A 23,807-nucleotide genomic window follows, 5' to 3' on the forward strand; every position below is an offset into this window, starting at 1 on the left:
CGCTGGGAGTTGGAGACTGGAGCTGTTCCTATTCGGCCATCTTGCTCCGCCCCCCCCCCAAACTCTTAACTCACAGTAGCATTAACACAAAAGTCCACAGTCCATAGTCTCATCTTAGACAAGGCAACTTCCTCCTGCCTATGAGCCGGTAAAATCAAAAGCAAGTTAGTTACTTCATAGATACAATGGAGATACAGGCATTGGATAAATACACCCATTCCAAATGGGAGAAATTGGCCAAAACGAAGGGGCTAAAGGCCCCATGCAAGTCCAAAATCCAGCAGGGCAGTAAAATCTTAAAGCTTCAAAAATGATCTGCTTTGACTCTGTGTCTCACATCTAGGTCACACTGATGCAAGAGGTGTGTTTCCATGGTCTTGGGCAACTCCACCCCTATAGCTTTGCAGAGTACAGCCTTTCTCCTGGCTGCTTTCATGGACTGGCATTGAGTGTCTGTGACTTTTCCAGGGGCACCGTGCATGCAAGCTGTCAGTGGATCTACCATTCTGTGGTCCGGAGAATGGTGGTCCTCTTCTCACAGCTTCACTAGAGAGTGCCTCAGTGGAGCACTCTGTGGGGTCTCACATCCCACATTTCCCTTCAGCACTCCCCTAGCAGAGGTTCTCCATGAGAACTCCGCCTCTGCAACAAACTTCTGCTTGGATATCCAGGTGTTTCCGTACATCCTCTGAAGTCTAGACAGAGGTTCCCAAACATCAATTCTTGACCTCTGTGCACCCACAGGCCTAACACCACGTGGAAGCTGCCAAGGCTTGGGGCTTGAACCCTCTGAAGCCACAGCCTGAGCTGTACCTCGGCCCCTTTCTGCCAGTGCTAGAGCAGCTGAGACACAGGGCACAAAGTCCCTAGGCTTTACACAGCAGGAGAGCCCAGGGCCTGGCCAATGAAACCGTTTTTTCCTCCTAGACCCCTGGGCGGGTGTTGGGAGGGCCTGCCACAAAGGACTTTGATATACCCTGGAGACACTTTGCCCATTGTCTTGGTGATAAACATTTGGTTTCTTGTTGCTTATGAAAATTTCTGCAGCCAGCTTGAATTTCTTCTCAGAAAATAGATTTTTCTTTTCTGTTATACCATCAGGATGCAAATTTTATCAGCATTTTGGTCAAAGCCATTCAGTAAGTCTCTAGGAAGTTCCAATCTTTCCCATATCTTCCTGTCTTCTGAGCCCTCCAAGTCTCTAGGAAGTTTCAAACTTTCTCACATTTTCCTATCTTCTTTTGAGCCCTCCAAACTCTTCCAGCATCTGCCTGTTACCTGATTCCAAAGTCACTTTCACATTTTTGGGTATCTTTACAGCAGCACCCACTCCCAGTACCAATTTACTCTACTAGTTTGTTCTCATGCTGCTTATAAAGGCATACCTTGGACTGGGTAATTTATAAAGAAAAATAGATTTAATGGGCTCATAATTCCACATAGCTGGGGAGGCCTCACATTCATGGCAGAAGGCAAAAGGCACATCTTACATGATGGTGAACAAGAGAGAATGAGAGCCAAACAAAAGGGGAAATGAAACCTCTTATAAAACCATCAGATTTCTTAAGACTTATTTACTACCATGAGAACAGTATGGAAGAAACTGCCCCCATGATTCAATTATCTCCCACCAGGTTCCTCCTACAATCTGTGGAGATTATGAAAGCTACAATTAAGATGAGCCACAGAATGAGACCCTGCCTCAAAAAGGTGTTTGTTAAATGAATACATGAAAGTGGATTACTGCCATTTTGTTTTTCAAATCTGCATGTTGTAAAGTTCTTTCCATTTTAATGCAGCAAAACATGAAAATTGAACATAGATATCTTGTTAAATGGAATAAATGAGTTGAAGAATATGCATTCTGTAATATTATTTTTATTTAGAAATAATTATTTGTATGCATGTGTGTGTGCAGGGTGGGGTGGTGGTGGTTAAAAGCATAGAAAAAAAGTATTGAAGTGTATATACCCAGACTGTATATATCATCTGGTGGTTGAAATTGAGAGAAAGGAATAAGGAATACCTTTTTTACTTAAAAATTTTGTTCCTAGAAAACTGAATTACTTTTGAGTAAAAAAATTAGCAAATTAGGTAGTATGTTAACTTTCCAGATACACTAAGAAAATAATGGCTCTTTTCAATGTCAAGTATTAATGAAAGGCAATTTTAAGGCAATCTTAGCATTTTATGTGTCAAGAAAAATGGTATTGAAGCATAAGGACAATTAATACCTATCAGCCTAATGGATATTGCACGTAAACAATGAATTCTGTTTTGTTAGGAGTGTGCAAAATAATGTTTTATTTCCCAAAAATAGAGCTTCTCTGCTATGCTGCAGAGAAGCATAGGGTCAGACGGCACAGTTCTCATTTTTCTGTTAGACCTCTTGACCCAGCAGTATACTTTCTCCCACCTCTCCTTATTGAAATTACTTTTGTTCATTGCAGAAGTAATCTTCACCCTGGAAACGGACCTAGTTGTGGTGTCCATGTCAGAATACTGATATACTGACTGTGATAATCCTTTTGCAGCCTTACCTCACTCCTCGTTTGATAGTTTATAAGCTCACAGATGCTGGACCACAATTCAGTCCATAAAATTAAGACATTCTATTTGACAGGGCCAAGTCTAAACTGCTGAAGCAAGAACACTAAAGCATGAAGTGGTGCCTTAAAAAGTAACTAGGGCCGTCTAACCCACAATAAAAATCAGCCTGGTTTCAAATGAAGATTTTTGCATTCTGTAACAATTTCTTAGGAAAACAGGGCTCTCATTATGAGAATATAAAACCCAATGAAAATGACAAGTAAAATAATATAGAATTAGTAGTTTAATTAGCAGCTCTGCTGTTTTGTTTCATGCTCAGTTGATGGGAGAAAAGAATATTTTCATCAAACAATTGAAATGAATGAATTTAAAGATATGATATAATCACCTAGAAAAATGACATTAAAAGCAGTCTTGAAAATGAGCATTATAGAAATGTTATCTTTGTAAATATTACATACATTAACTAATATTCATTATTAAATCATGGTTCTAGGCTTGGATAAAATTCCATCAGGATGAATGTATCCCTGGGGGTTGATATTTGAAGAGGCTGAGCTGTTTGGTAGCTTACTCCTTGCTTAATTTTTTTTTCTTATTGTTTCTACTTTTCAGACCCACTACGAAAATGGAGAATATATTATCAGGCAAGGTGCAAGAGGGGATACCTTCTTCATCATCAGCAAAGGAACGGTAAGCTTTGGTGACACAAGACAGTGGTGCACTAGGGGAGTCTTGGATTGGTTAGTAACTCCAGTAGGAACACATGCAGAGTCTTGTGCTATATGAGTTCGTCTCATTTATTGACACAGAGAGGTATTAGAGAATGGATCTTACAAAAAATGATGCAGGAGGGAAAAAAAGGTGGAGCTTTGAAACCAGTAAGTAGCTTACTTGCTAATAATCATAATATTAGATGTCACTGATATATTTGTGTGAATAGAAAGATCTCCATCATTAAAATAATATAATAAAAAAGAAAATACCAGCTGGATGTGGTGGCTCATACCTGTAATCCCAGCACTTTGGGAGGCCAAGGCAGGCAGATCACTTAAGCTCAGGAGTTCAACACCAGCTTGGGCAACATGTCCAACCCCATCTATACAAAAAGTAGAAAAAATTAGCTGGGCATGGTGGTGCATGCCTGTGGTCCCAGATACTTAGGAGGCTGAGACAGGAGGATTGCTTGAGCCCAGGAGGCGGAGGTTGCAGTGAGCCAAGATGGTGCCACTGCACTTCAGCCTTGGTAATAGAGCAAGACTTTGCCTCCAAAAAAAAGAAAGAAAGAAAGAAAGAAAGTACTTAGGTCATTTACAAAATTCATCTAGTCATTAGAAGCAGTAACACTGCTATAATGAAACATCTGGGTTTTGAAATCAGATGGCCTAAACTTTAATCCTGTTACAAAACTTAGTCATTTTAATGCCCTTAGGAAAATTGCCAAATACTCTGAGGATGATAAGGATAGATATACACTAATGTTTTAAGTTATTTTCATAAATAAATATTGGAACTAAAAACTACTAAAAGTGATAAATTATAAAGGAAGGGGTAAAATGGAGTAGACAAAGGTTACGAATGCAAAATCATACTTTATTTCTTAAACTGTTTTAGTTTTTCATCAACATGAATTTATTTATATCTTAAAAGTACAAAATTGAGTGAATTGGAAAATATAATTTTTTTAGATTAATACTATACTATTATATTACTAAAATACCTTAAATTTCTTTCCACAGTGAAGTGATTTAAACTTATTTTTCTTTATTATGTATCATTACAAGGAATTTATATCTCTGTATGTACTAAGTATAGGAAGAGATGGAGAAGGAAATGCAAGTAGAAAGGAATTTATGTGCCAGTCTCTATTTTTATAATTATTACTTTATTAATGAAGCAAATTTATTTCTTCTAATTTAACAAAATGACTGACTCTGCTAACTTATAGTTCATATATAGAGAAATTTCCAGAGCCACAGTGAATAGAATGAGGTGGAAGATTATAAGTATTATTGAATCACAATTTAGATAATTCTCCTTGGACTAATTTTGGATCAAGTGTATGCATATGTCAATATTTATATCAATGGCATGTCACACAAAAATGAAGAAAACAATATTTGTATTTTTATTATTCCTATTCTTTTGACTGATCTCTGAATGCCTGGGATAGAAGTAGAACTCAAGGCTGACTTCTTAAAAGGCATCATGAGATGACATGTCTGACCGCGGTTATAGTTAAAATTGTATCTTGTATTTTCCAATGTTAGAATATAAGAAAATGTTAATATTTTGTAGTTTATATGATAGATTGTTAGAGCTTATTATTTACTGTCTTATTGTTTAGATTGACTAAAGAATCAGGGAAAATTTAAAATCACCATGGATATAAATGATTCAAAAGATTGCATGGGGAATTTGTCCTGACATTCTAGATTTGTTTTGTCTTTACTACATTGCTAATTCTTTGCTGTGATGGAATGATGTGTTTGTCCTTTGAGATGGATTTCTGACAGGCTTTTGCTACCACCCTGTTAGTGCAAATTTTACTGCCTAAAAGTAGTGCTTTGTAACCAGTTTCAGCTGAAGACAGGTGCATTAGTTGTGCCTTTTTACGAGTTTCGTAGTAAGTATAAGTAGAAACAGTGTGGAAATTATACCACAGGAACCATTTCCCTTGGCAATATTTCAGAGCACTCTGGGGATTCTGGGAGGGAAGTAATACTAATATATTATACTCTCTTGACACATTCAAGATCTTTTACTTTAAACCAGACATCAATTTCTACTAACTTACTTTTCTAGGTGATACAAGTTAGCTGCTATGATTCTTAGTTATGTAAATTACATAATAATTGTATTAATTTTATTCATTCTAATACTAACATACTAACAATATTAATTATATTAGTTCTAATTCTAACATATTAAAATCATTAAGAATATGTCACTATACACAATAATTGGAATATATTAAGTCTTAGCAAGCAGAAGGTAAGGTCAGCATACTTATGTCCCAATGGCAAACAGCACTAAAGACAGGTGAATTATAAGAGAGTAGGCTCAGTTCAGCAGGCAAATAAGTTGTAGAACTAGAATTTTCTACAATTATATGTTATATGTTTTTTTTAGGTGTACAGATGTCAGCTTGTTTTCCCATGCATTTAAAAAATGTATAAAGGATAACCTTGGCCAAGATCTGTTTCTTGCTGCTACCAAACTGGTTTTTTCTTAGAAAATGCTGTGAGATAGAAGGAGACACAGCAGGGGCTGCCAAGCTACAAATGAAATTCCCCTTGTTCAGTTCCACTTATTTAAGTGTAAAACAATTTTTATTCTTCCATTAAGCACATTCACACAAAGAGAGAAGCATTATAAAATAAGCTTTGCAATACTTGTTTTTCCCCCATTAAGCCTGTGCAATCTGATTTTTGTAAAACCTAAGGCAGAATGCTTGCAGTGATTATGACTAAAGTACTTGGTGCTGCCTCAAGTAGAAGCTCAGTTAGTTCTCTATACTTCAATCACTCCATTACAGCTGCCTGGGTACATGACTTGCTTCTCCAACAGTGAACTATAAAGCACCAAAGATTCCTGCATTTGTCCCTGCAGTTGTGTCGCATCACAGAATGAACTATCTCTTTATAAATAAATCAAACGAAAATTGAACAGGATGGGTAAGCAAAGTTGCGGAGTTCTAATAATAGTTCAAAAGCATTTTGATATTTCTGATTCCATTCAACATACCTTGTGTCCTACCATTAGAAAAAAAAAGGGATTCAAAAATTCTTGTCTATCAAATGGCATTTAAAATCACATGGCTTTGCTTCATAAAATTAACAAGTATTTAAACATGTCAATTAAACATGTTGCCTTAACACAATGCTCAACGTTTTTTAATATAAAAAGTGTTCTGTTATGGAAATTTTATTTGCATATGTATACATATGTTTATGTATACATTATGGTGAACCCTCTGCAAAACACTTTTTTAAATATCAAGAACAAGATAAAGATATACATTATTACCAATCTTGTTTAGTGTGGTACTAGACATCCCAAATACTATAGTAAGTTAAGAAAAATAAATAATATTTGTAAATAAAGAAACAGTAATTATTTATACATGATATGTTTTTAGTTTCATTTAGGATTTTATGTAGAAATATATATTATTAAAATTAATAAGAGTTTAGCAAATTAGCATTATTCAGTACATTTTTCTTTATTAATGGAACTGTTCTGTATCTCTACACAACCCAATATAATAGCTATTAGTCACACTTGCTATTAAAGTAAAATTATCTAACTTAACTTTAATGTTAATTTCTCAGTAGCAGTAGCCACATTGCAATAGCTGCTAGTGGTGACTGTATTGGACATTATAGAACTGGATATTTTACTATAAATGAATATTGAAAAAGCCATATCATTCAACGTATTCTACCATAGTAACAGTCTAAAGAAAACGAATCACATTATCATGTCAAATGATGCAGTGAAAGGGTGTGACAAGTGTAACATCCCTTCATAATAAAAATTCTCAGCAAATTGAGAATATAAGAGAACTTTCTTGCCCTGATAAGTGGTATCTACAATATGCCTACAGTTCACGTACTTAAGGTGAGAAACAGAGCAATCAATAAATGAAAGGAACTGACAATAAAAGGAAAGTCTTTTCAACAAATGGTGATGGAACCATTGGTAATGCATGGACCAAAAGAGGGGAACCTTGACCTATATAAAAATTAAATTAAAATTAGTAATAGATTTAAAAGTAAAACAAAGCTATAAAACTTTCAAGAGAAATGTATGACTTGCGGCTAGATAGGAAGAATTCCTAGACATGACACCACCAGCACAATCCATAGAGAAAAATGATAAATTGGGCTTTATCAAATTTAGAAACTTTTATTCTGTGAAAAACACTGTTCAGAGAATGGAAAGACAAATTACTAACAGGGAAAATTATTTGAAAAGTACACGTCTGGTAAGGGGCTTATATTGATCCTATCCTTTATTGATCCTATATAAAAAACACTTAAAAATCAATTAAAAAAACACTTAAAAATCAACAAAAACACCGAAGTACCCACTTACAAAAAAAAAAAAAGAATGAAGGACTTGAACACATCAGCAAAGAAGATACACAAATGGCAAATATGCACATGAAGAGGTGTTCAAAATGATTAGTCATTAGAAAATTGCATATTGAAATACTGAGATATTACTACATACTTAATAGAATGGCTAAATCTAAAAACAAAAATTAACAACATCAAGTGCTAGTGAGGATGCAGAGCAACCAGTATTCTCATACACTGCTCCTGGGAATGCAAAATGGTAAAGCCATTCTGGAAAACAATTTGTAGTTTCTTATAAAGTTAAATAAATACTTACCATATGACACAGCAATTACTCTTTGTGATATTTATTCTAGAGAAATGAAAATATAGCTCACACAAAAAACTCTGCATCAGTGTTTGCAGCATCTCTATTCATAATTGCCAAAACTGGAAATAAACAAATTATGTTATATTCATTCAATGAAATATTAGCAATAAAAAACATAAACTATTGAACCTTGCAACAACTTGGATGAATCTTCAAGGCCTAATGCTGAGTAAGAAAAAAAATCTGAGAAGGTTAAATATTGTATTATTTCATTTATATGGCATTCTCAAAAAGTTAAAATTATTTTGATGCAGAACAGACTATAGGGGAGAGGAATGAGAAGGATATGACTACAAAACATAGCATGAAGGAGTTTCTGGAGGTGATGAAACTGTTCTGTATCTAATTGTTCTGGGAATTAGACAAAACTATCCATGTGTTTAAGTTCATACAACTATATTCCAAAAAAGAAGTAAATTTTACTGTATGATTGAAGTAAAATTTACTATATGATAACTTAAAAATTCATGTACCTTTCTAAATACTGTACCAAGTAACTAAAATATGTTTTTAAAATACCATTTCAAAAATCAAGTATCTAGGCATATCTGTAACAAGAAAATGTTCAAGTCTTTTAAGAAGAAAATTATATTTAAAATACTATAATGAAGAGCAAAACACCAACATGGCAGAACATCTGAAAGAAAGAGAAACATATTGGGAGTTACTACAGTAGATATCAAAACTTTTTATAAGGTTCAGGTAATGGAAAAAAATGTGGCCTTAATTTGACTGAAAACCAGACAAATATGTCAGAGTAAGAATGGTGAGCCCAGATAAAGATCCATTATAATATGGAAGCTTGATTTAGGATAGCGTGGACACTACAGATATCACAACTGGTTATGCATAGGGACATAAATAAAATGGGATCCCTAGCTCACACCATACACAATGCCACTTTCAGATATAAATGTGAAAAGAAAAATTAGGAAAAAATTAAAAGGTAATTGGGAGAATACTTCTATTATCTTGGGATAAGAAAGGATTTCTTGAATAAGATATTTCAAAATGCAAACAATAAAAGATAAAATGGTTAAGTGTAATTACATTAAAATTAATAAATTTGTTCAATAAGGCATCACAAAGATGGTTTAGGCAAACCACAGTCTCGTGAATGAACAACAACAAAAATAAAGATAATCAGTCCAATAGAAAAATGGGCAAAAAGCATGATCAGACACATATTCAAAAGAAGCACAAATGGCTCAAAAAATAAGATGATAAAATCTCCCACCTCTATTAATAATAAGGGAAATGCCATCTAATACCTACCTTTCTGGAAAAAAATCAAAGTCTGACAATATTAAGTATTGATAACAGTATAATATAATATGCGTTTTCATCCACTGATGGTAGGAATGTAAGATTGTACCAAGAGTGAGTTAATATTTAGTAAAATCGAAGACGCATATACTTAATAACCTTGTTCTTTATTCATAAACGTTGACCCTAGTGAACTCTTAGCCATGGATACTAGAGCACATGTATAAGAGTGTTCACAGTAACACAATTAATAGTACAATAAAAACAAAATATAACAAAAATAAAACTGGAAGCCACTCACATTTATATCTACAGAATTAGTAAATTGCATAATAGTCATATAATGGAATACTGTTTAAACAAAGAAAGTAAATTTTAGCTTTTATATGAACATGGGTGAATCAGAACCTCAAGAATAAGGGCCCAGTAACTTTTATTTTAGATCAGACTCCCTACTGAAGATTCCGCATCTGTAAAAGCCTTGTCAGCATACAAAGTAGTGTCTCTGTGATAAAGCTTAGTGGTAAGTAAAAGTGTTAAAAACTGAATTTCCATGGTTTTGAAACACTGTGTGGAGGAGTAATCAAATGGATCAGTGGAGAATAATAATTGAATTTCCTCCACCTTACACAGACCTTCATAATACTTATAAAAATTCTGGTCTTTGACATCTAATCTCTAGACTCAGAAACCTGAAGCATAGTATTATTAAATGTGTTTAAGTGTTTTTAGCATTGTTTCAAGAAATTAGTTTTTTACTTCATCACATTTTCCAGGTAGGTGAATTTTAACTATTTAACCTTTCTGGATGACAAAAAGACAGTTTTATGAATGTTAGTAGAGCTTGAGGGAGATATGAATTAACACAAAGGTACAAGTTACTCTATTATTGTTTTCATTCATGCAACAAAAAACATTATCACTTGCCTTCTGTTAAGTCACAAGTCCTGTGTGTTCTAGGCTATCTATCTTGTTAGTAATGACATATTCTGTTAAAACAATTTACAACTATTTATTGAGTGCTTATTATAATTTGTGGAGAATGCCAAAGAAATACAACTTTCTTGTAAGGGCACTTTATTTAGTATAGTAAAAAAGGGCATGTATGTAGTTTATACATCTTTAGAAATAGAAATCCTACCAAATGAAGCATATGAATTATTAGGGATATAGTCAGTTAGAACCATGCAAGAAATCTTTATGAAAATGTGATGTGTTTTCAAATGAAAGCTGGATTCTTCTCAGGGAAAGGGACAGGCTTATCCTAGAGAAACTAGGATATGCATGTGGAGGCATGTAAAAGGCTGTTCATTTCAGCAGAAAGAAAGAAAAAATGGAAACAATATAATTGCCAATTTACAAGATATGGGTAAGTAAATATATTTACATAATGAGATAAAACTCATACATTAAAATGAATGAAAGAGATTTATACGTAAGAGCATGGAATAAATAATTAAAACAATATTAAGGGAAAAAAGTAAGTTGCAGAATGATGAATACTACTTATGTTATTAATATATTTTTAAAATACATGTACATAAACACATAAAAAAGATGGACAGAATGCTCACTAGGTTCATTATAGTGGTTGCTTCATAAAGGCAGGAAAATTAGAATAGAGATGAGGAGTGAGATCAAATTTACTAGTAATGTATTATTTCTTTAAAATAACTTGAAAGGATAACAAAATATTTGGAGGTAAGCTCTTGTGGTTTTCCTGGGAATTTGTAATATTGTTCTTTGGTCCTGTTAGTGGTAATTTAAAGGCTTTTTCTTTATAAAATAAATTAAGAAAATAAACAAGAAATGGAATTAACCTCATTAATTAGTGTTCCTTTGTTCATTGTAGGTAAGCAGTGGATTTAAACTTTCATTATATGTCTTTGTAGGTAAATGTCACTCGTGAAGACTCACCAAGTGAAGACCCAGTCTTTCTTAGAACTTTAGGAAAAGGAGACTGGTTTGGAGAGAAAGCCTTGCAGGGGTAAGTCGATCATGTGTAATACAGGTTTTTGTTTGAGTGCTATATAAATTCCTGTCTGAAATTTTGAGCTCCTAGCACAATAGGCTTTTTATTTAGTACTTATTGCAATATCAAATATGGACCCTTGATGATAAATCAATTGTTGTTTATTTTCAGCTGGACTTGGAATCTGTTTGAATAGGTTGTGGAATAAATTCCTTAATTTCTAATAGATAAGTGTTATATTAATTGGAAACATTTTCAGGTTTGTGTACTTAATTGCAATCTCTATAACAACTTCAAAGAGAGGAAGTCCCTGCTACATTTTGTGCAATGATTTTACCTAGAATCATTAATATGGTTGGTTGAAATTTTTGAAATCCCTAAACCTGTTTGTACAAACAATTGTTATGGGATCTTTGGGGTGTCAATTTCCTGGCTGGAAACCAGTGGCTGGTGGCGCCTTTGACCGAGTTTTGCTCCGGCCCACTGGGCTCAATGTGCCCACTTGGCCTGGCAGACGGCACTCAGTTCACACCACCGACCTGGTTCCCACACCTTCAAGGGAGACTGCAAGTCAGGCATGAAGTGGCAAGGGGCAGGTGAGTGAGCGTGGGGTCCAGCCACTGCACAGGCAAACAATCTGGCTGCTGCTGTGAGGTGCGCAGCTCCAGGTGCTGGCATGGGCTCTTTGTAAGGCTGCAGCTGGACCAGGCACACCACAAGGAGCTTCCCCGGCTGGCACCAGGGAATGTGGTCATGCCTGGAAGCTTAGAGACACCAGGAACTGCATAGCCCCAAAGTGAGAGTCACAGCCCTGGCTCGGGGAGCTCCCCAGTCTGTGCCCCCCAAAGGGTTGCAGCTCTTCTCTCCTTGTCTTCACCTGCAATGTGGCAAGTAAGGGGCATGTTTCAGCCCTGTTTGTGTTACAACTCTTTTAGCCTCTCCATTCTGTGGTTCCCGATCTCTTGACCTGTGACCAGGAAGAATGTGGTATGCAGACAAATGGAGGTTGAATAAGACAAAGAGGAGCTTCATTGAACAGTAGAACAGCTCAGAGAAAACTGGCAGTGGGCAGCCCCTCTCCATAGCCAAGGTGTCCCAGTGAGTGTTCAGCTCTTAGCAGAGAGGGTAGCTTCTCTCTGCAGCTGGTCGTCCCATCATCTGCAGCTCTCAACAGAGAGGAGGCCCTACAGTGCCTAGGTCCTCTCTGCAGCTGGTCATCCTAATGTCAGCTTCGCTCTGGTTAAGCCTGGGGCTTTTATGGGCCTCAGAGGGGAGGAAGTACATGCTGATTGGTTCATGAGCAGCAATAGGCAGGTCCAGAAAAGACACTGCAAGTTCCCACTCCACTCCATGGGACTAGCAGCCTGGCCTCCAGCCTTCAGGCCCTCCCTGGCCTGAAGATGGAGCATTGCTGGGCATCCACTCCCTTTCTGCCCAGGAACCTGTCTGCCTCCTGCTGTCGCCAGGCTGCCCTCAGCCCACCATTGGATTCCCTCCTGTGCTCATTGGTGCCCAAAGCCCAGAGGGGGATGAATTGGCAGGGTACTGGCATGTCAGCACTGCCTTGATCATGTGCACACCTGGCCGGGCTGTGACAGCACCTGGGCTCAGTCCCAACTTTCCTCCAAAATCAGAATGGTAGCCAAAAACAGAGAGAAGCCAGGCAGTGGGAGCAGGCACTTCTGATCCCAGGGCCCCAAGAGTGCAGAAATGCCTGGGCCTAGCTCCCTCCAAGAGGGCAGGGATCTTGTTAGCTCCTAGCCCCACAACAGCACAGGGGAGGCCCGGGTTCATGGCCGTGATTTTGGGCAGCTGTAGCTGCACCCAGGAGAACAGAGCTCCTGCCTCCCCCTGCCTGCCCACGACTTGGGTGACTGCAGCCCTGCCCTGGAGGACAAGGGTTCTGCCTACTCCCAGCCCTGGAGCACAGGGATGCCTGGGTCCATAGTCGTGGCTTGGGCAGCTACAGTGGCACCCAGGGAGCTCCCATCCCAACTCAGAAGGGGTGGGGGTCCCACCTGTCCTGGCTCCTGCTGGCTCCATGGGTATGCAGACCTGGCCATGCCTTCCTGCTGCAGCCAGTGTGATGGCGGCAGCAGCTCCACATGGCCTGCCACCGACATTACAATGATCACAAGGCAGTGAAGCTTTCCCAGGGTTCACTTGTAGGTCATAATTGTTGTCACTCTTATGGTGTGATGGAAGAGTAGGTGGAGGTAAGGTACATCTGGATTCACTATGGGATAGGCTGTGAAGGCTAGACTAGTAGATGTGTACTTCTGTGAGAATGATACTGTATTTTTAAACTAAGAATTAAGAAGCAAGCACTTGGGGGTTCTTCTCATGTATTATGGAGGAAAAACTGAGTTGACTTTATACCATGCATTTTACAGAATGTATGACAGACATATTTGGGTATCCTACTCTCATTTTCCAATAAGCAATGTATCTCAGTTATCATTAAATATAGATGAGCCTTTTCAACATTCAGTGCTGTATGTATATACACTACTTGAATAAGCAACAACCAATAAACATTTATTTTCCTATTGAATTTTGGGTGCGGGAGCATCTCCTAGGGAGGGACAGCAATAGGACATAATTTACTCCTAGCATATGGGAACAGCCAGTTTTGTTTTCATTTCAAATTGTGCCTTCATTTAAAAAAATTACATTATGAGCCTTTTGCTTCAAAGAACTTCTAAGAAGTAATTTAGGAAGTTATTGTTTTTTTTGTTTTTTTTGTTTTTTTTGAGACAGAGTCTCGCTCTGTCGCCCAGGCTGGAGTGCAGTGGCCGGATCTCAGCTCACTGCAAGCTCCGCCTCCCGGGTTTATGCCATTCTCCTGCCTCAGCCTCCCGAGTAGCTGGGACTACAGGCACCCGCCACCTCGCCCGGCTAGCTTTTTGTATTTTTTAGTAGAGACGGGGTTTCTCTGTGTTAGCCAGGATGGTCTCGATCTCCTGACCTCGTGATCCGCCCGTCTCGGCCTCCCAAAGTGCTGGGATTACAGGCTTGAGCCACCGCGCCTGGCCGGAAGTTATTCTTTTTTAAGCCACAGATGACAGGTTTTATTTTCTTTCTGACTGTTTCACAGCTTAATAAGTGAAATAAAAATATTCTGATAAGTCATCTTATTCAGGCTATATTACCTTATGAAAATTCAGAAATAACTATTCTCAACTTTCCTTTTTTCTCCTACTGAGTTCATTTGATCCTTATCTGATGAACATGTAGTTGCCATTAGATTTTTTTCAATGTCAAAGTTGGAAGAAATAGTGTGTTTGGTGTAGACATACAGAAGAGTGAAATAAATATTATCTTTCTAGTATAAATGCATTATGATCTGTATCTTAATCTTGCTTTCCTTTGATTATTAAATGTGGTGAAAGATGGCATTTTATAGAAATCAGGTGCATTTTATAGAAAGATGACACCTGATTTCGTTGGTCCAATATTAAATACCTCTGTGGAAAACAATGTTATTTCCAACAGAACCAAAGAACTAGAAATGTTTACAAACATTGAGGTCACAAGTAGAATGCCAGAAAATAAGGCTTAATTGGGAATCAATAGATTTTCTTTTGTAGCTTATTGTTACTGAATGTTGGTGCCAATTAAAGAAAACTTTCATTGTGAAAATGCCATCCTAAAATTTGTACCAAGAAGTAACCTGTGGATGTAGCTCATGGAAAAGTTGCCAAATTTTGCTGTAATATCAAAATTTAAGTTAATGATTCTTTAACTAGATTGAATTGCTTCTCAATTATGGTTATTCTTGTGAACTCTCTGGTGCCAAGACTTTCTTTTGCACATATTCAGTCCTCTTCACTTGGCATCTCCCATAGCCTATAAAATAACCAACCCACTTCCCTGTCTGCATCCAGTCCCACACTTTCTCTTCGCATCCACCCCTTACCCCCATTTAACTCACATCTCTTTCTTTCTTATGCTCTTATTCGCACTTTCTCGCTATGGAACCTGGTTTTATTATCTACTCTAAGTGCCCTCTTACATGTCACTAGAGATTTGCTACTTATCTCATGAAATGGTCTTTTTATTTTTTTCTTCATTTGACTTCACTTTTCAACCATGATTTTACCTTGTTGACCACCCCTTCTTTCTTTAAATTCTGTATCCTGTGGGACCATTTAAGTTATTGGAACTCTTTAGAATTTATTTCATTTCCTAAAATTTGCTAATATTGTGTCCTCAACTGTATTTCATACACCTTGGTAAGCTCCTCCAGATGTATGATTGCATAAGACCTAAATGAAAAGAAGTCCCAAATGTTTATATTCTTATTTGAACTCAGTATCTGGCTTTTATCAAATATCCACATATTTTTTGAACAAATGAATGAGTGAATGATTGAATAGATGAACAAATGAATCTCTTAAATAATGTCCAGTCTTAAAGTCCCTTCTGCCATCGATCACATTCACGACTTGAATTTGCCTGGCAGTGGATAGGAGTTATGAGCTCGCTTGACAATAGGGGGCAGGCTAGCGATGTAAATACTACAATAGGTTAGTAAAACAGGTGGCAAACTGGAACACCTAATGTGATGAGGACAGAAATTACTGAACTCCACCTTGCTGCTGCTCTGTAAGAAAGTAACCTCGGCTTTTTAAGAAAAGCAGGAAAAAAAAAAAAAAACTAGATTTTAAAAATATGAAATGTGATTTTGTAATCCGATTTTTTTAAAGAGCTCTGTAAACCAACAAACCATTTCTGCAAACTGTTTGGCATCTGGATGCCATTTTTTAATTTCTATCACTAAGCTATGCCTCTTTAAAAGCTGTATTTTGCTTCAAATGAAGGAAGCCTATTAAGTTAACCCATCTTGATTATTGTCTTGCTTTGATTTGTTGACATTTTAACATTTTGATATCCTATGTCTGTAACGTGTTTTTCACTGGGTCTAGGTTTTTTAAATCTTTTGTTTGCATTTCAATATTTTTCATGAGAAATTCCAACATTTTGCAAATCGAATTGATTTGTTTCACTTGTTTCCTTCTAAATTACTTGGAAATTGATAAAACTTTGATATATAAAATCTTTTGGGCAGCTGTTTATATCCTTTGGGTAATAGCTATGCGTGTTTACAAACTATATAGTTTTTATACTTGGAATAAAAATTTTATAGCCAGCATTCTCTATGTGTACAGAACAGAATTTTAGATTGTGTTTTACTCACAAATAAAATTTGTGTATACTGAGAATTTTGCTTTTATTCTCTTGAGGTTTTTCAGCAGGTAATTGAAATACTGATAAGTTGCTTGTTGGAGACTGAGTGAAATGAATATATGCTTGACCATTCTTTTTAAATTTGAGAGTGCATAAATACTAGTACTGATTAAGCACATAGTAGAAAATTTAGTGTCATTCCTGAAATGTAAACTCAATACCCTTTCTCCAGAACTCAGACTCCTGACCACTATACAGTTCTGCCTCTAAAAGTAACAAGCTTTATTTTCTTGTTGAGTGCAGATAGTAGAGTCATAAATTGAGTCATCTTATAAACAGTATTATTAACATCCTTTAACCAATAGAATCTTATTATTAGAAAACTTTGAGTCATTTTCACTTTGGTTGACAAAAAGTAAATTATGCAAGCATCTTTTTTTTTTTCTTTTCTTGCTGTGATAAGGGTTTATACACACCAAGGAGAGGGTAAAATGTTTACTTTTTACAGAAGTATTCCCTATATATATGAAAACTAAAGGTGTGTTTAAGAGCAGTCATTTCACATTTAGTTCAATAACTCATAGGTCCATCCATTTACACTTTGACTTACCATTGCTTCAAAATCCCTACTTGACTTGAAACCACATGGAATACACATCAGATGATGGCAATTTCTAAACCAAATATCCACTTTGCATCTCCAGTAACAGGAAATATAGTAGACCAAGTTGCACCCAAAAGGGATGGGATCGAGCTCCCAGTGGCCACCTTCCCTTCTTTCCCCTAACATTTGAGTCTTCAGCACAGCATATGGTTAAAAGATCCAGTTCAGAGTCAGATTGCCTGGTTTGGAACCTGTTCTGTCATTTATTAATGATTAGTCACTGAGAAGAATTTCTTTTATCTGAAATGGGGATTATGATTATACCTGACTACTTGGGTTATTGGAGGAGGAATCAAAAGGATACTTATAAAGAATTTGGGTGAGTGCCTAGAATTTAGTTTAATGCTTCCCCAAAGTGAGCTGTCATCATCACTACCACCATCATCTTTATCTACGTCATTATCTTTGTCATCATCATCACCACATCATCATACCAGCAATGTTCTGCTACCACTTGATAAAGTTTAGTGCACTGGTAAAATTGACATAGCATTAGAATTTGAGTCAACCACTCATTGATTGACTTTGAGCAAGCCAGTTAAGCTCCTGTAAACTAAGCCAATTGAACTAGATGATCTTTAAGTTTTCTTAGGTCATAGCTTCTGATTCTTTGAGAGTTGGCTTCTTTCCAACTGGAACAGACCCCTGAATGCCAAGTGCAACCCTGAGGTTACCTGTTAAATGGTGGCATTTAATACCAAACCACTGTCAGCAAGGAACTTCCCTCCAAGAACTTTCCCAGCTGTTGCCTCTCATTCTGAGCACCTGTGCCACATGCCAGGTCCTGTTCATGTTAATGCAAAAATGAATTAGTCGAAGTTAGTTGAACAGACATTGATATGAGAAATCTGTATTTCCTTGTTTGTTTTCACCTCATAGCCTGTGATTATGGAAAAGTTAATTAACATTCCTGAACTTGCTTCTTTGTTTTATCTTCTGATGTATATGTTTTTCTTTTAAAAAATTAATAAAATTTCACTGGGCGTGGTGGCTTATGCTTGTAATCCCAACACTTTGGTAGGCTAAGGCAGTCAGACCACTTGAGGTCAGGAGTTTGAGACCAGCCTGGCCAACATGATGAAACACTGTCTCCACTAAAAATACAAAAATTAGCCAGTTGTGGTGGCACAAGTCTGTAATTCCAGCTACTAGGGAGGCTGAAGTAGGAGAATCGCTTGAACCCAGGAGGTAGAGGTTGCAGTGAACGAAATCACACCACTGCCCTCCAGCCTATGTGCCAGAATGAGACTCTGTCTCAAAAAAAAAAAACAAACAAAAAAGAAAAGATAAAACAATAAAATTATAGTATGGAAATTAAGTACTGGATATGGCATTTTAATATTTTTCCATATTTGAATTTGATTAGTATTTATTAGAAGTAAAATGTTATAAAAACTATTCAAGCCACTTTTGTATCCCACCCCGTACTTCTTCTCCTTCCTAATGTCACCATTCTGAAGCTGACTGTATGCTTCCTCATGGCTCATGTGTCTATAAATGTGTCTATAATTTATTGTATATATATGTATTCATATACATGAGCTTTTAAATTTGTATTTAAACTTTTACACATGTGAAATATTATTCTGTTTCATTCTGGATCAATATATTATTTTTTTCTTTTCCTTCTATTGTCATAGTCATTGTACTTATGTCGTTCCCTTCCTTTAGAAGTTTTACCTTCTATTCTTTTAATGATTAACCTTTAAATTTTAATATGTATATTTAACATGTAACACTAATCAATAGCTCTATTCCTCTCTTGAGTAATAAAATAATATTAAGTGTGTTGAAATCCAAATTAATTATTCCTACCCATCTTCTAGGTAGTTTTTCTACTGGTCCCCAAATATTAATCATTATTATTACTGTATTTTTTCAGACACAACCAAAACCTAATTATTTAACATTTATCAATTTGTTTACAAATTCCTTTGTCCACTATTGCTTCTATAACCCACCTCATTTCTTTGAGATTTATTATTTGAAGAGATGATTCGCTTATACCTTCTGCCCTTGCCTACACAAGAATGAATTTTGGGTTTGGTGTAAATATCTAGGTCGAATATCATTTTTCTTTAGCATTTGAAGTGTTATTACATTGTCTTCTTACATTCATGTTCTGCAGTCAGTCAAATCACCATTCCTTTATAGGTAAACTGTCTCTATCTCTGGTAGCTGTTTCTGTCTTTGACATTATGCATTTTTTCTATAATTAATGTAGGTATATATATATATATATATACACACACACACATATATCAATAAATGAAGAATAAATAAAACTCTGTGCATCTCCTACTTTTGAGAATGCAGTTTTTTTCAATTCTAGAAAATTCTCAGCATTGTTTCTGCATATATTCTTTCCCCCACTTTCTCTCTTCTCTCATTTTGAAACTCTTAGTGACCTAGACTTAACCTCATCATCATGTCCTTACCTCCTTATTCACATTTGTATCTTCTCTCTGTGTGTCATTTGGTGCTACATTTGTAATAGAAGCTGGACAGATTTTCTCAGATGGTCATGCAATTTTCTTCCTTCAATTGTATCAAGTCTTCAGTTCAATTAATAACTGAGTAGGTTCCAATGACTATTTTATAAAAGTAATTTTAGAATTTCTACTTGGTGCACCAAAGTGTGAGCTCTGAAATGAGACTTCCTGGGTTCAAACCCCAGCTCCATTATTTATGAAATATGTGATCTTGTTGATGGTCATCTCTCTGTTTCAGCTTCATGGTTTGTAAAAGTAGAATAATAGTACTTGCCACATAGGGTCAAGGTGATTAATAGGCCAAATAATGTGTATAGTATGTATGCATACTAGAATAATGCCTGGAAAATACTAAGTGCTTGATAAATGTGAGGTATTATCTTTGCCATTATTTTATTATTTTTAAATATCTTTTTTCTTTTCCTTTATTTATTTATTTATATTTTTAATTTTGATTCAGAAGGTACATGTACAGGTTTGTTACATGGCTATACTGTGTGATGCTAAGGCTTAGGCTTCTAATACTCCCATTGCTCAGGTAGTGAACATAGTACCTAATAGGTAGTTTTTCAACCCTTGCTTCCATCTCTGCCTCCCCTCTTTTCAACTCTCTAATGTCTATTGTTCCCATGATGGTATTCATATGAACCCAATGTTCAGCTCCCACTTATAAGTGAAAACATGTGTATTTGGCTTTCTGTTTCTGCATTAACTGGTTCAGGATAATGGCCTCCAACTGCATCCATGTTGCTGCAGTGGACATCTTAAATATCTTTTATGTTGTTTCTTATATCATCTTTTTTTGCTGTATGTCTTTAGAAATTAATTTTAGAATGTCAAATTCTTTGAAACTTCCTATTAGTTTCACTTTTGGGGTTCACACATTCTTCCATTTGCCACTTCCACCAACTTTCCTTCCTTGTGTGGTTCAGTATAGCTGTGGTGTGCTTGTCTTGGGTGAGGTTGGGTGTTTTTGGTATTTTTATTTTCTACCACATACCCATTTTCAGTGGAGTTAGTGGGCTGAGGGATGATTTTCTTGTGCCCATGTTATTGAAGCATCTCCATATACCTATTTTATATGTTTCATATTTGCCTCTGCAAGGATATGTTTTGGCTTAATATCCCTGTAACTTGAAGATAACACTGAAAGAATTCAGTTCTTCCAGTTACAAGGCTTGGGTTTCTGTTTCTCTCAGAGAAAGACTCTTGACATTTACTTGGGCTGACAGAGAGAGTTATTTATACTGAGTGTGCCTTTTGTGTCGAAATGCTCCAGGACTCTGGCCTTTGAAGGAGTCAATCCCAGTCGCCCTCTCCCAAGGGGTCATCACCAGGCTCCTTCACCCAGTCCTCATGACTCCTGTGCAGCTCCAGCTTGTTTCTCCAGCCTTGGGACCCTTCTCTTTCCAGCACCTGAGACTCTTGGGGTTTATTATTTTGCCTTTTTTTTTTCTTTTTCATTTTAGTGAATATTATAATTAATTTGGTTTTTAGAGAAGATTATTCTTGTGAGGATTATAGTGAATAATCTATGGAAAAAGTAACAGTGTCTGGTGGGGATTTTTATTTCTGTTGTTCTGGATTTGTGGCTGTCCAAAACAAAACAGAACAATACAAAACAAAACAAAACAAAATAAAACAAAAAGATGCTGTCTTCTCACTTTTCTGGCCTGAGTTATTCTCCTCTTCACGATGTACAGATAAAGAGGAGACTAAAATAATTGAGGTAGTAAGTGCTATAGGAGAAGCAAAGAATATCATAGTAACATTTTATCTCCACCCCAGAACTTTTTCCTATGGGGCAAGTCAACTTAGCTATCACACAAGTATCTCACATATCCCTTGGACAAAAGTAAACTCATTTACTCTCCGACTCCAACCAAATCTATTCTTTTCCAAGTTAATATTGTAAGTGTTTATCAAACCAGAAATTTGGACATTATCCTTGACTCTTTCTTCTCCTAAAATTTCCTCTCATAATAACGAATCCTACCTCCTATGTTCATTCTACCTCCTAAATAACTCTCAACTTCAACTCTCAACCTCCTTCTTACCATCCTCATGCTGCTGTTCCTGTTAGTGTCACCATGATCTGTCTGTCACCTAAATTATAGGACAGCCACCTAATTGGTCTCCCTTTGTCTAGTCTTACTCACTTTTCATCCATTCCCCTCTTTGTGATGATGATAAAGTATTTGTATTAAGTTCCTTAGTGTGGCCATAATGAATTACCACAAACTGGGTGGCTAAGACAATAGCAATTTATTCTTTCACAGGTGTGGAGGCTAGACATCCAAAGTCAAAGTGTCACCAGGCACTTGAAGCTCTAGGGAGGAATCTGTTCCATGCTTCATTCCTAGTTTTCGGTGGTTCCCACCAGTCCTTGGCATTTTTTGGCTTGGAGCTACATCACTTTAGTTTCTGTCACTGTCTTCACATGGCTGTCTTCCTCTGCGTGTGCCTCTGTATCAAAATCTTTCTTTATGAGAACACCAGTCATTGAATGTAGGGCCCATCCTAATCCAGTATGGCAGCACTGTAACTTGATTATATCTGGAAGACCTTATTTTCAAATATAATTACATTCACAGATTTGAGGGCTAGGGCTTCAACATATCTTTTGAAAGGACACATCAACTCACTAAAGCAAATCAATTCTCTAAAGCAAATCGGGTCATGCCATTTTTCTCCTCAAAGGCTTGCTCTGGCACTCGCTGTTGTGAGAGCTGCTCCCATATCATTGCTGCAGTCTCATCATCAGCTACATCCTGCTTCACCACCTATGCCATAATCATACTGAGATTTGTTAGGTCCTCATCATCCCCATGATTTATTTCACTTTTAAGTATTCATTTGTAGTAACATTTTGTAATTAGTCTATTCTGGCATGGAAGAGTAGCTGAACTTACAACAATCTCCAAATGGGATGTTAGAACCTGGAAGCCCAGCACAGCACAGGACCCAAATACATACGCATGTAGAAGCTGACCTGTTGCTCTGAAGATGCCTGGATCCATTATATAGGCCTTAATTAAAAGATACCTGTGATATAATAGCTCAGTGGACTTTGATGTCAAGGAACTCATTAGAGGATTAATGGAAACTATATCCTGATTTTAGAGAAACTGTAATTCGTAAAAAAATTATACACACACACATAACCTCCCTTTCATATCTCAAATGATTGATATTTGTATAGGAGCACCTTAGCATTTGAACTAGACCACCTCCACAATAATGAAGATAATTTAATAAACAGAATTTGAATCCTTACTCTGAACTTCTCTGAACACCTTCACCTGAAATATAAAGTTAGTTGTACAAAAAAAATTGTTGTTGTTGCTGTTGTTGTTTGAATTTACTTAATAATCTTGCTGGCTGGGCGCGGTGGTTCAAGCCTATAATCCCAGCACTTTGGGAAGCCGAGACGGGCGGATCACGAGGTCAGGAGACCGAGACCATCTTGGCTAACACGGTGAAACCCCGTCTCTACTAAAAAATACAAAAAACTAGCCGGGCGAGGTGGCGGGTGCCTGTAGTCCCAGCTACTCGGGAGGCTGAGGCAGGAGAATGTCGTAAACCCAGGAGGTGGAGCTTACAGTGAGCTGAGATCTGGTCACTGCACTCCAGCCTGGGCGACAGAGTGAGACTCTGTCTCAAAAAATAAAATAAAATAAAATAATAATAATAATAATAATCTTGCTAATGTCTTAGTGTGTACCTTAGACTCAGGTATGCCTAAATTCTTGATTTAGCTCATTATAATAGGTAAAAATTATCAGTAACTGACCAGTAACTAATGTAAAAAAAAAAATACACCAGTTTTAAGTAAGTTGGGAAATTGGTTGTTTAGAAAGTTTCTGTTAAATGCAAGGAGATTTTTGAAAGAGGACTTTTCTTCTAGAGGAAAGCTAAGGACCTGCTTACATGAATGATTGTTTACAGAAAAGGTATCAGATTTTCATAGAAGGCTGGAGAAACATCAGGGTGTCTTAGTACTTTTCCATAAAATGGTTTATTTATCTCTACTGTCTAAAACATAAGGTCATTTTCTGTGGTGGAAATTGAGCTACTTATAAAAACAATTCAGTCTCTCATTATTATTCTTTAACATGTCATTCAGACAAATAATTCCCTTCAGGTGCCACAAGATAAGAAAAAATAATGTAAATTTGAAAATCTCTTCAAAAATGGATATAAAAATGTTTCACTTGGA

The 23,807-nt window shown here is 36.5% G+C and overlaps 1 protein-coding gene across 2 annotated transcripts in view; it reads left to right on the top strand.

The window, feature by feature from the left end:
• Window positions 1–23,807, top strand: part of PRKG1 (protein kinase, cGMP-dependent, type I) — a 1,321,360-nt gene that overhangs the window by 1,076,629 nt on the left and 220,924 nt on the right. For both annotated transcript variants that reach the window (XM_011938762.1, XM_011938761.1), the window contains exons 6-7: window positions 3,166–3,243; window positions 11,163–11,257. In XM_011938762.1, coding sequence (XP_011794152.1) covers window positions 3,166–3,243; window positions 11,163–11,257 — 173 coding nt within the window. The remainder of the gene's footprint in view (window positions 1–3,165; window positions 3,244–11,162; window positions 11,258–23,807) is intronic.

Source organism: Colobus angolensis, unplaced genomic scaffold, assembly GCF_000951035.1.
Source record: "Colobus angolensis palliatus isolate OR3802 unplaced genomic scaffold, Cang.pa_1.0 Scaffold177, whole genome shotgun sequence".
Classification (NCBI taxonomy): domain Eukaryota; kingdom Metazoa; phylum Chordata; class Mammalia; order Primates; family Cercopithecidae; genus Colobus; species Colobus angolensis.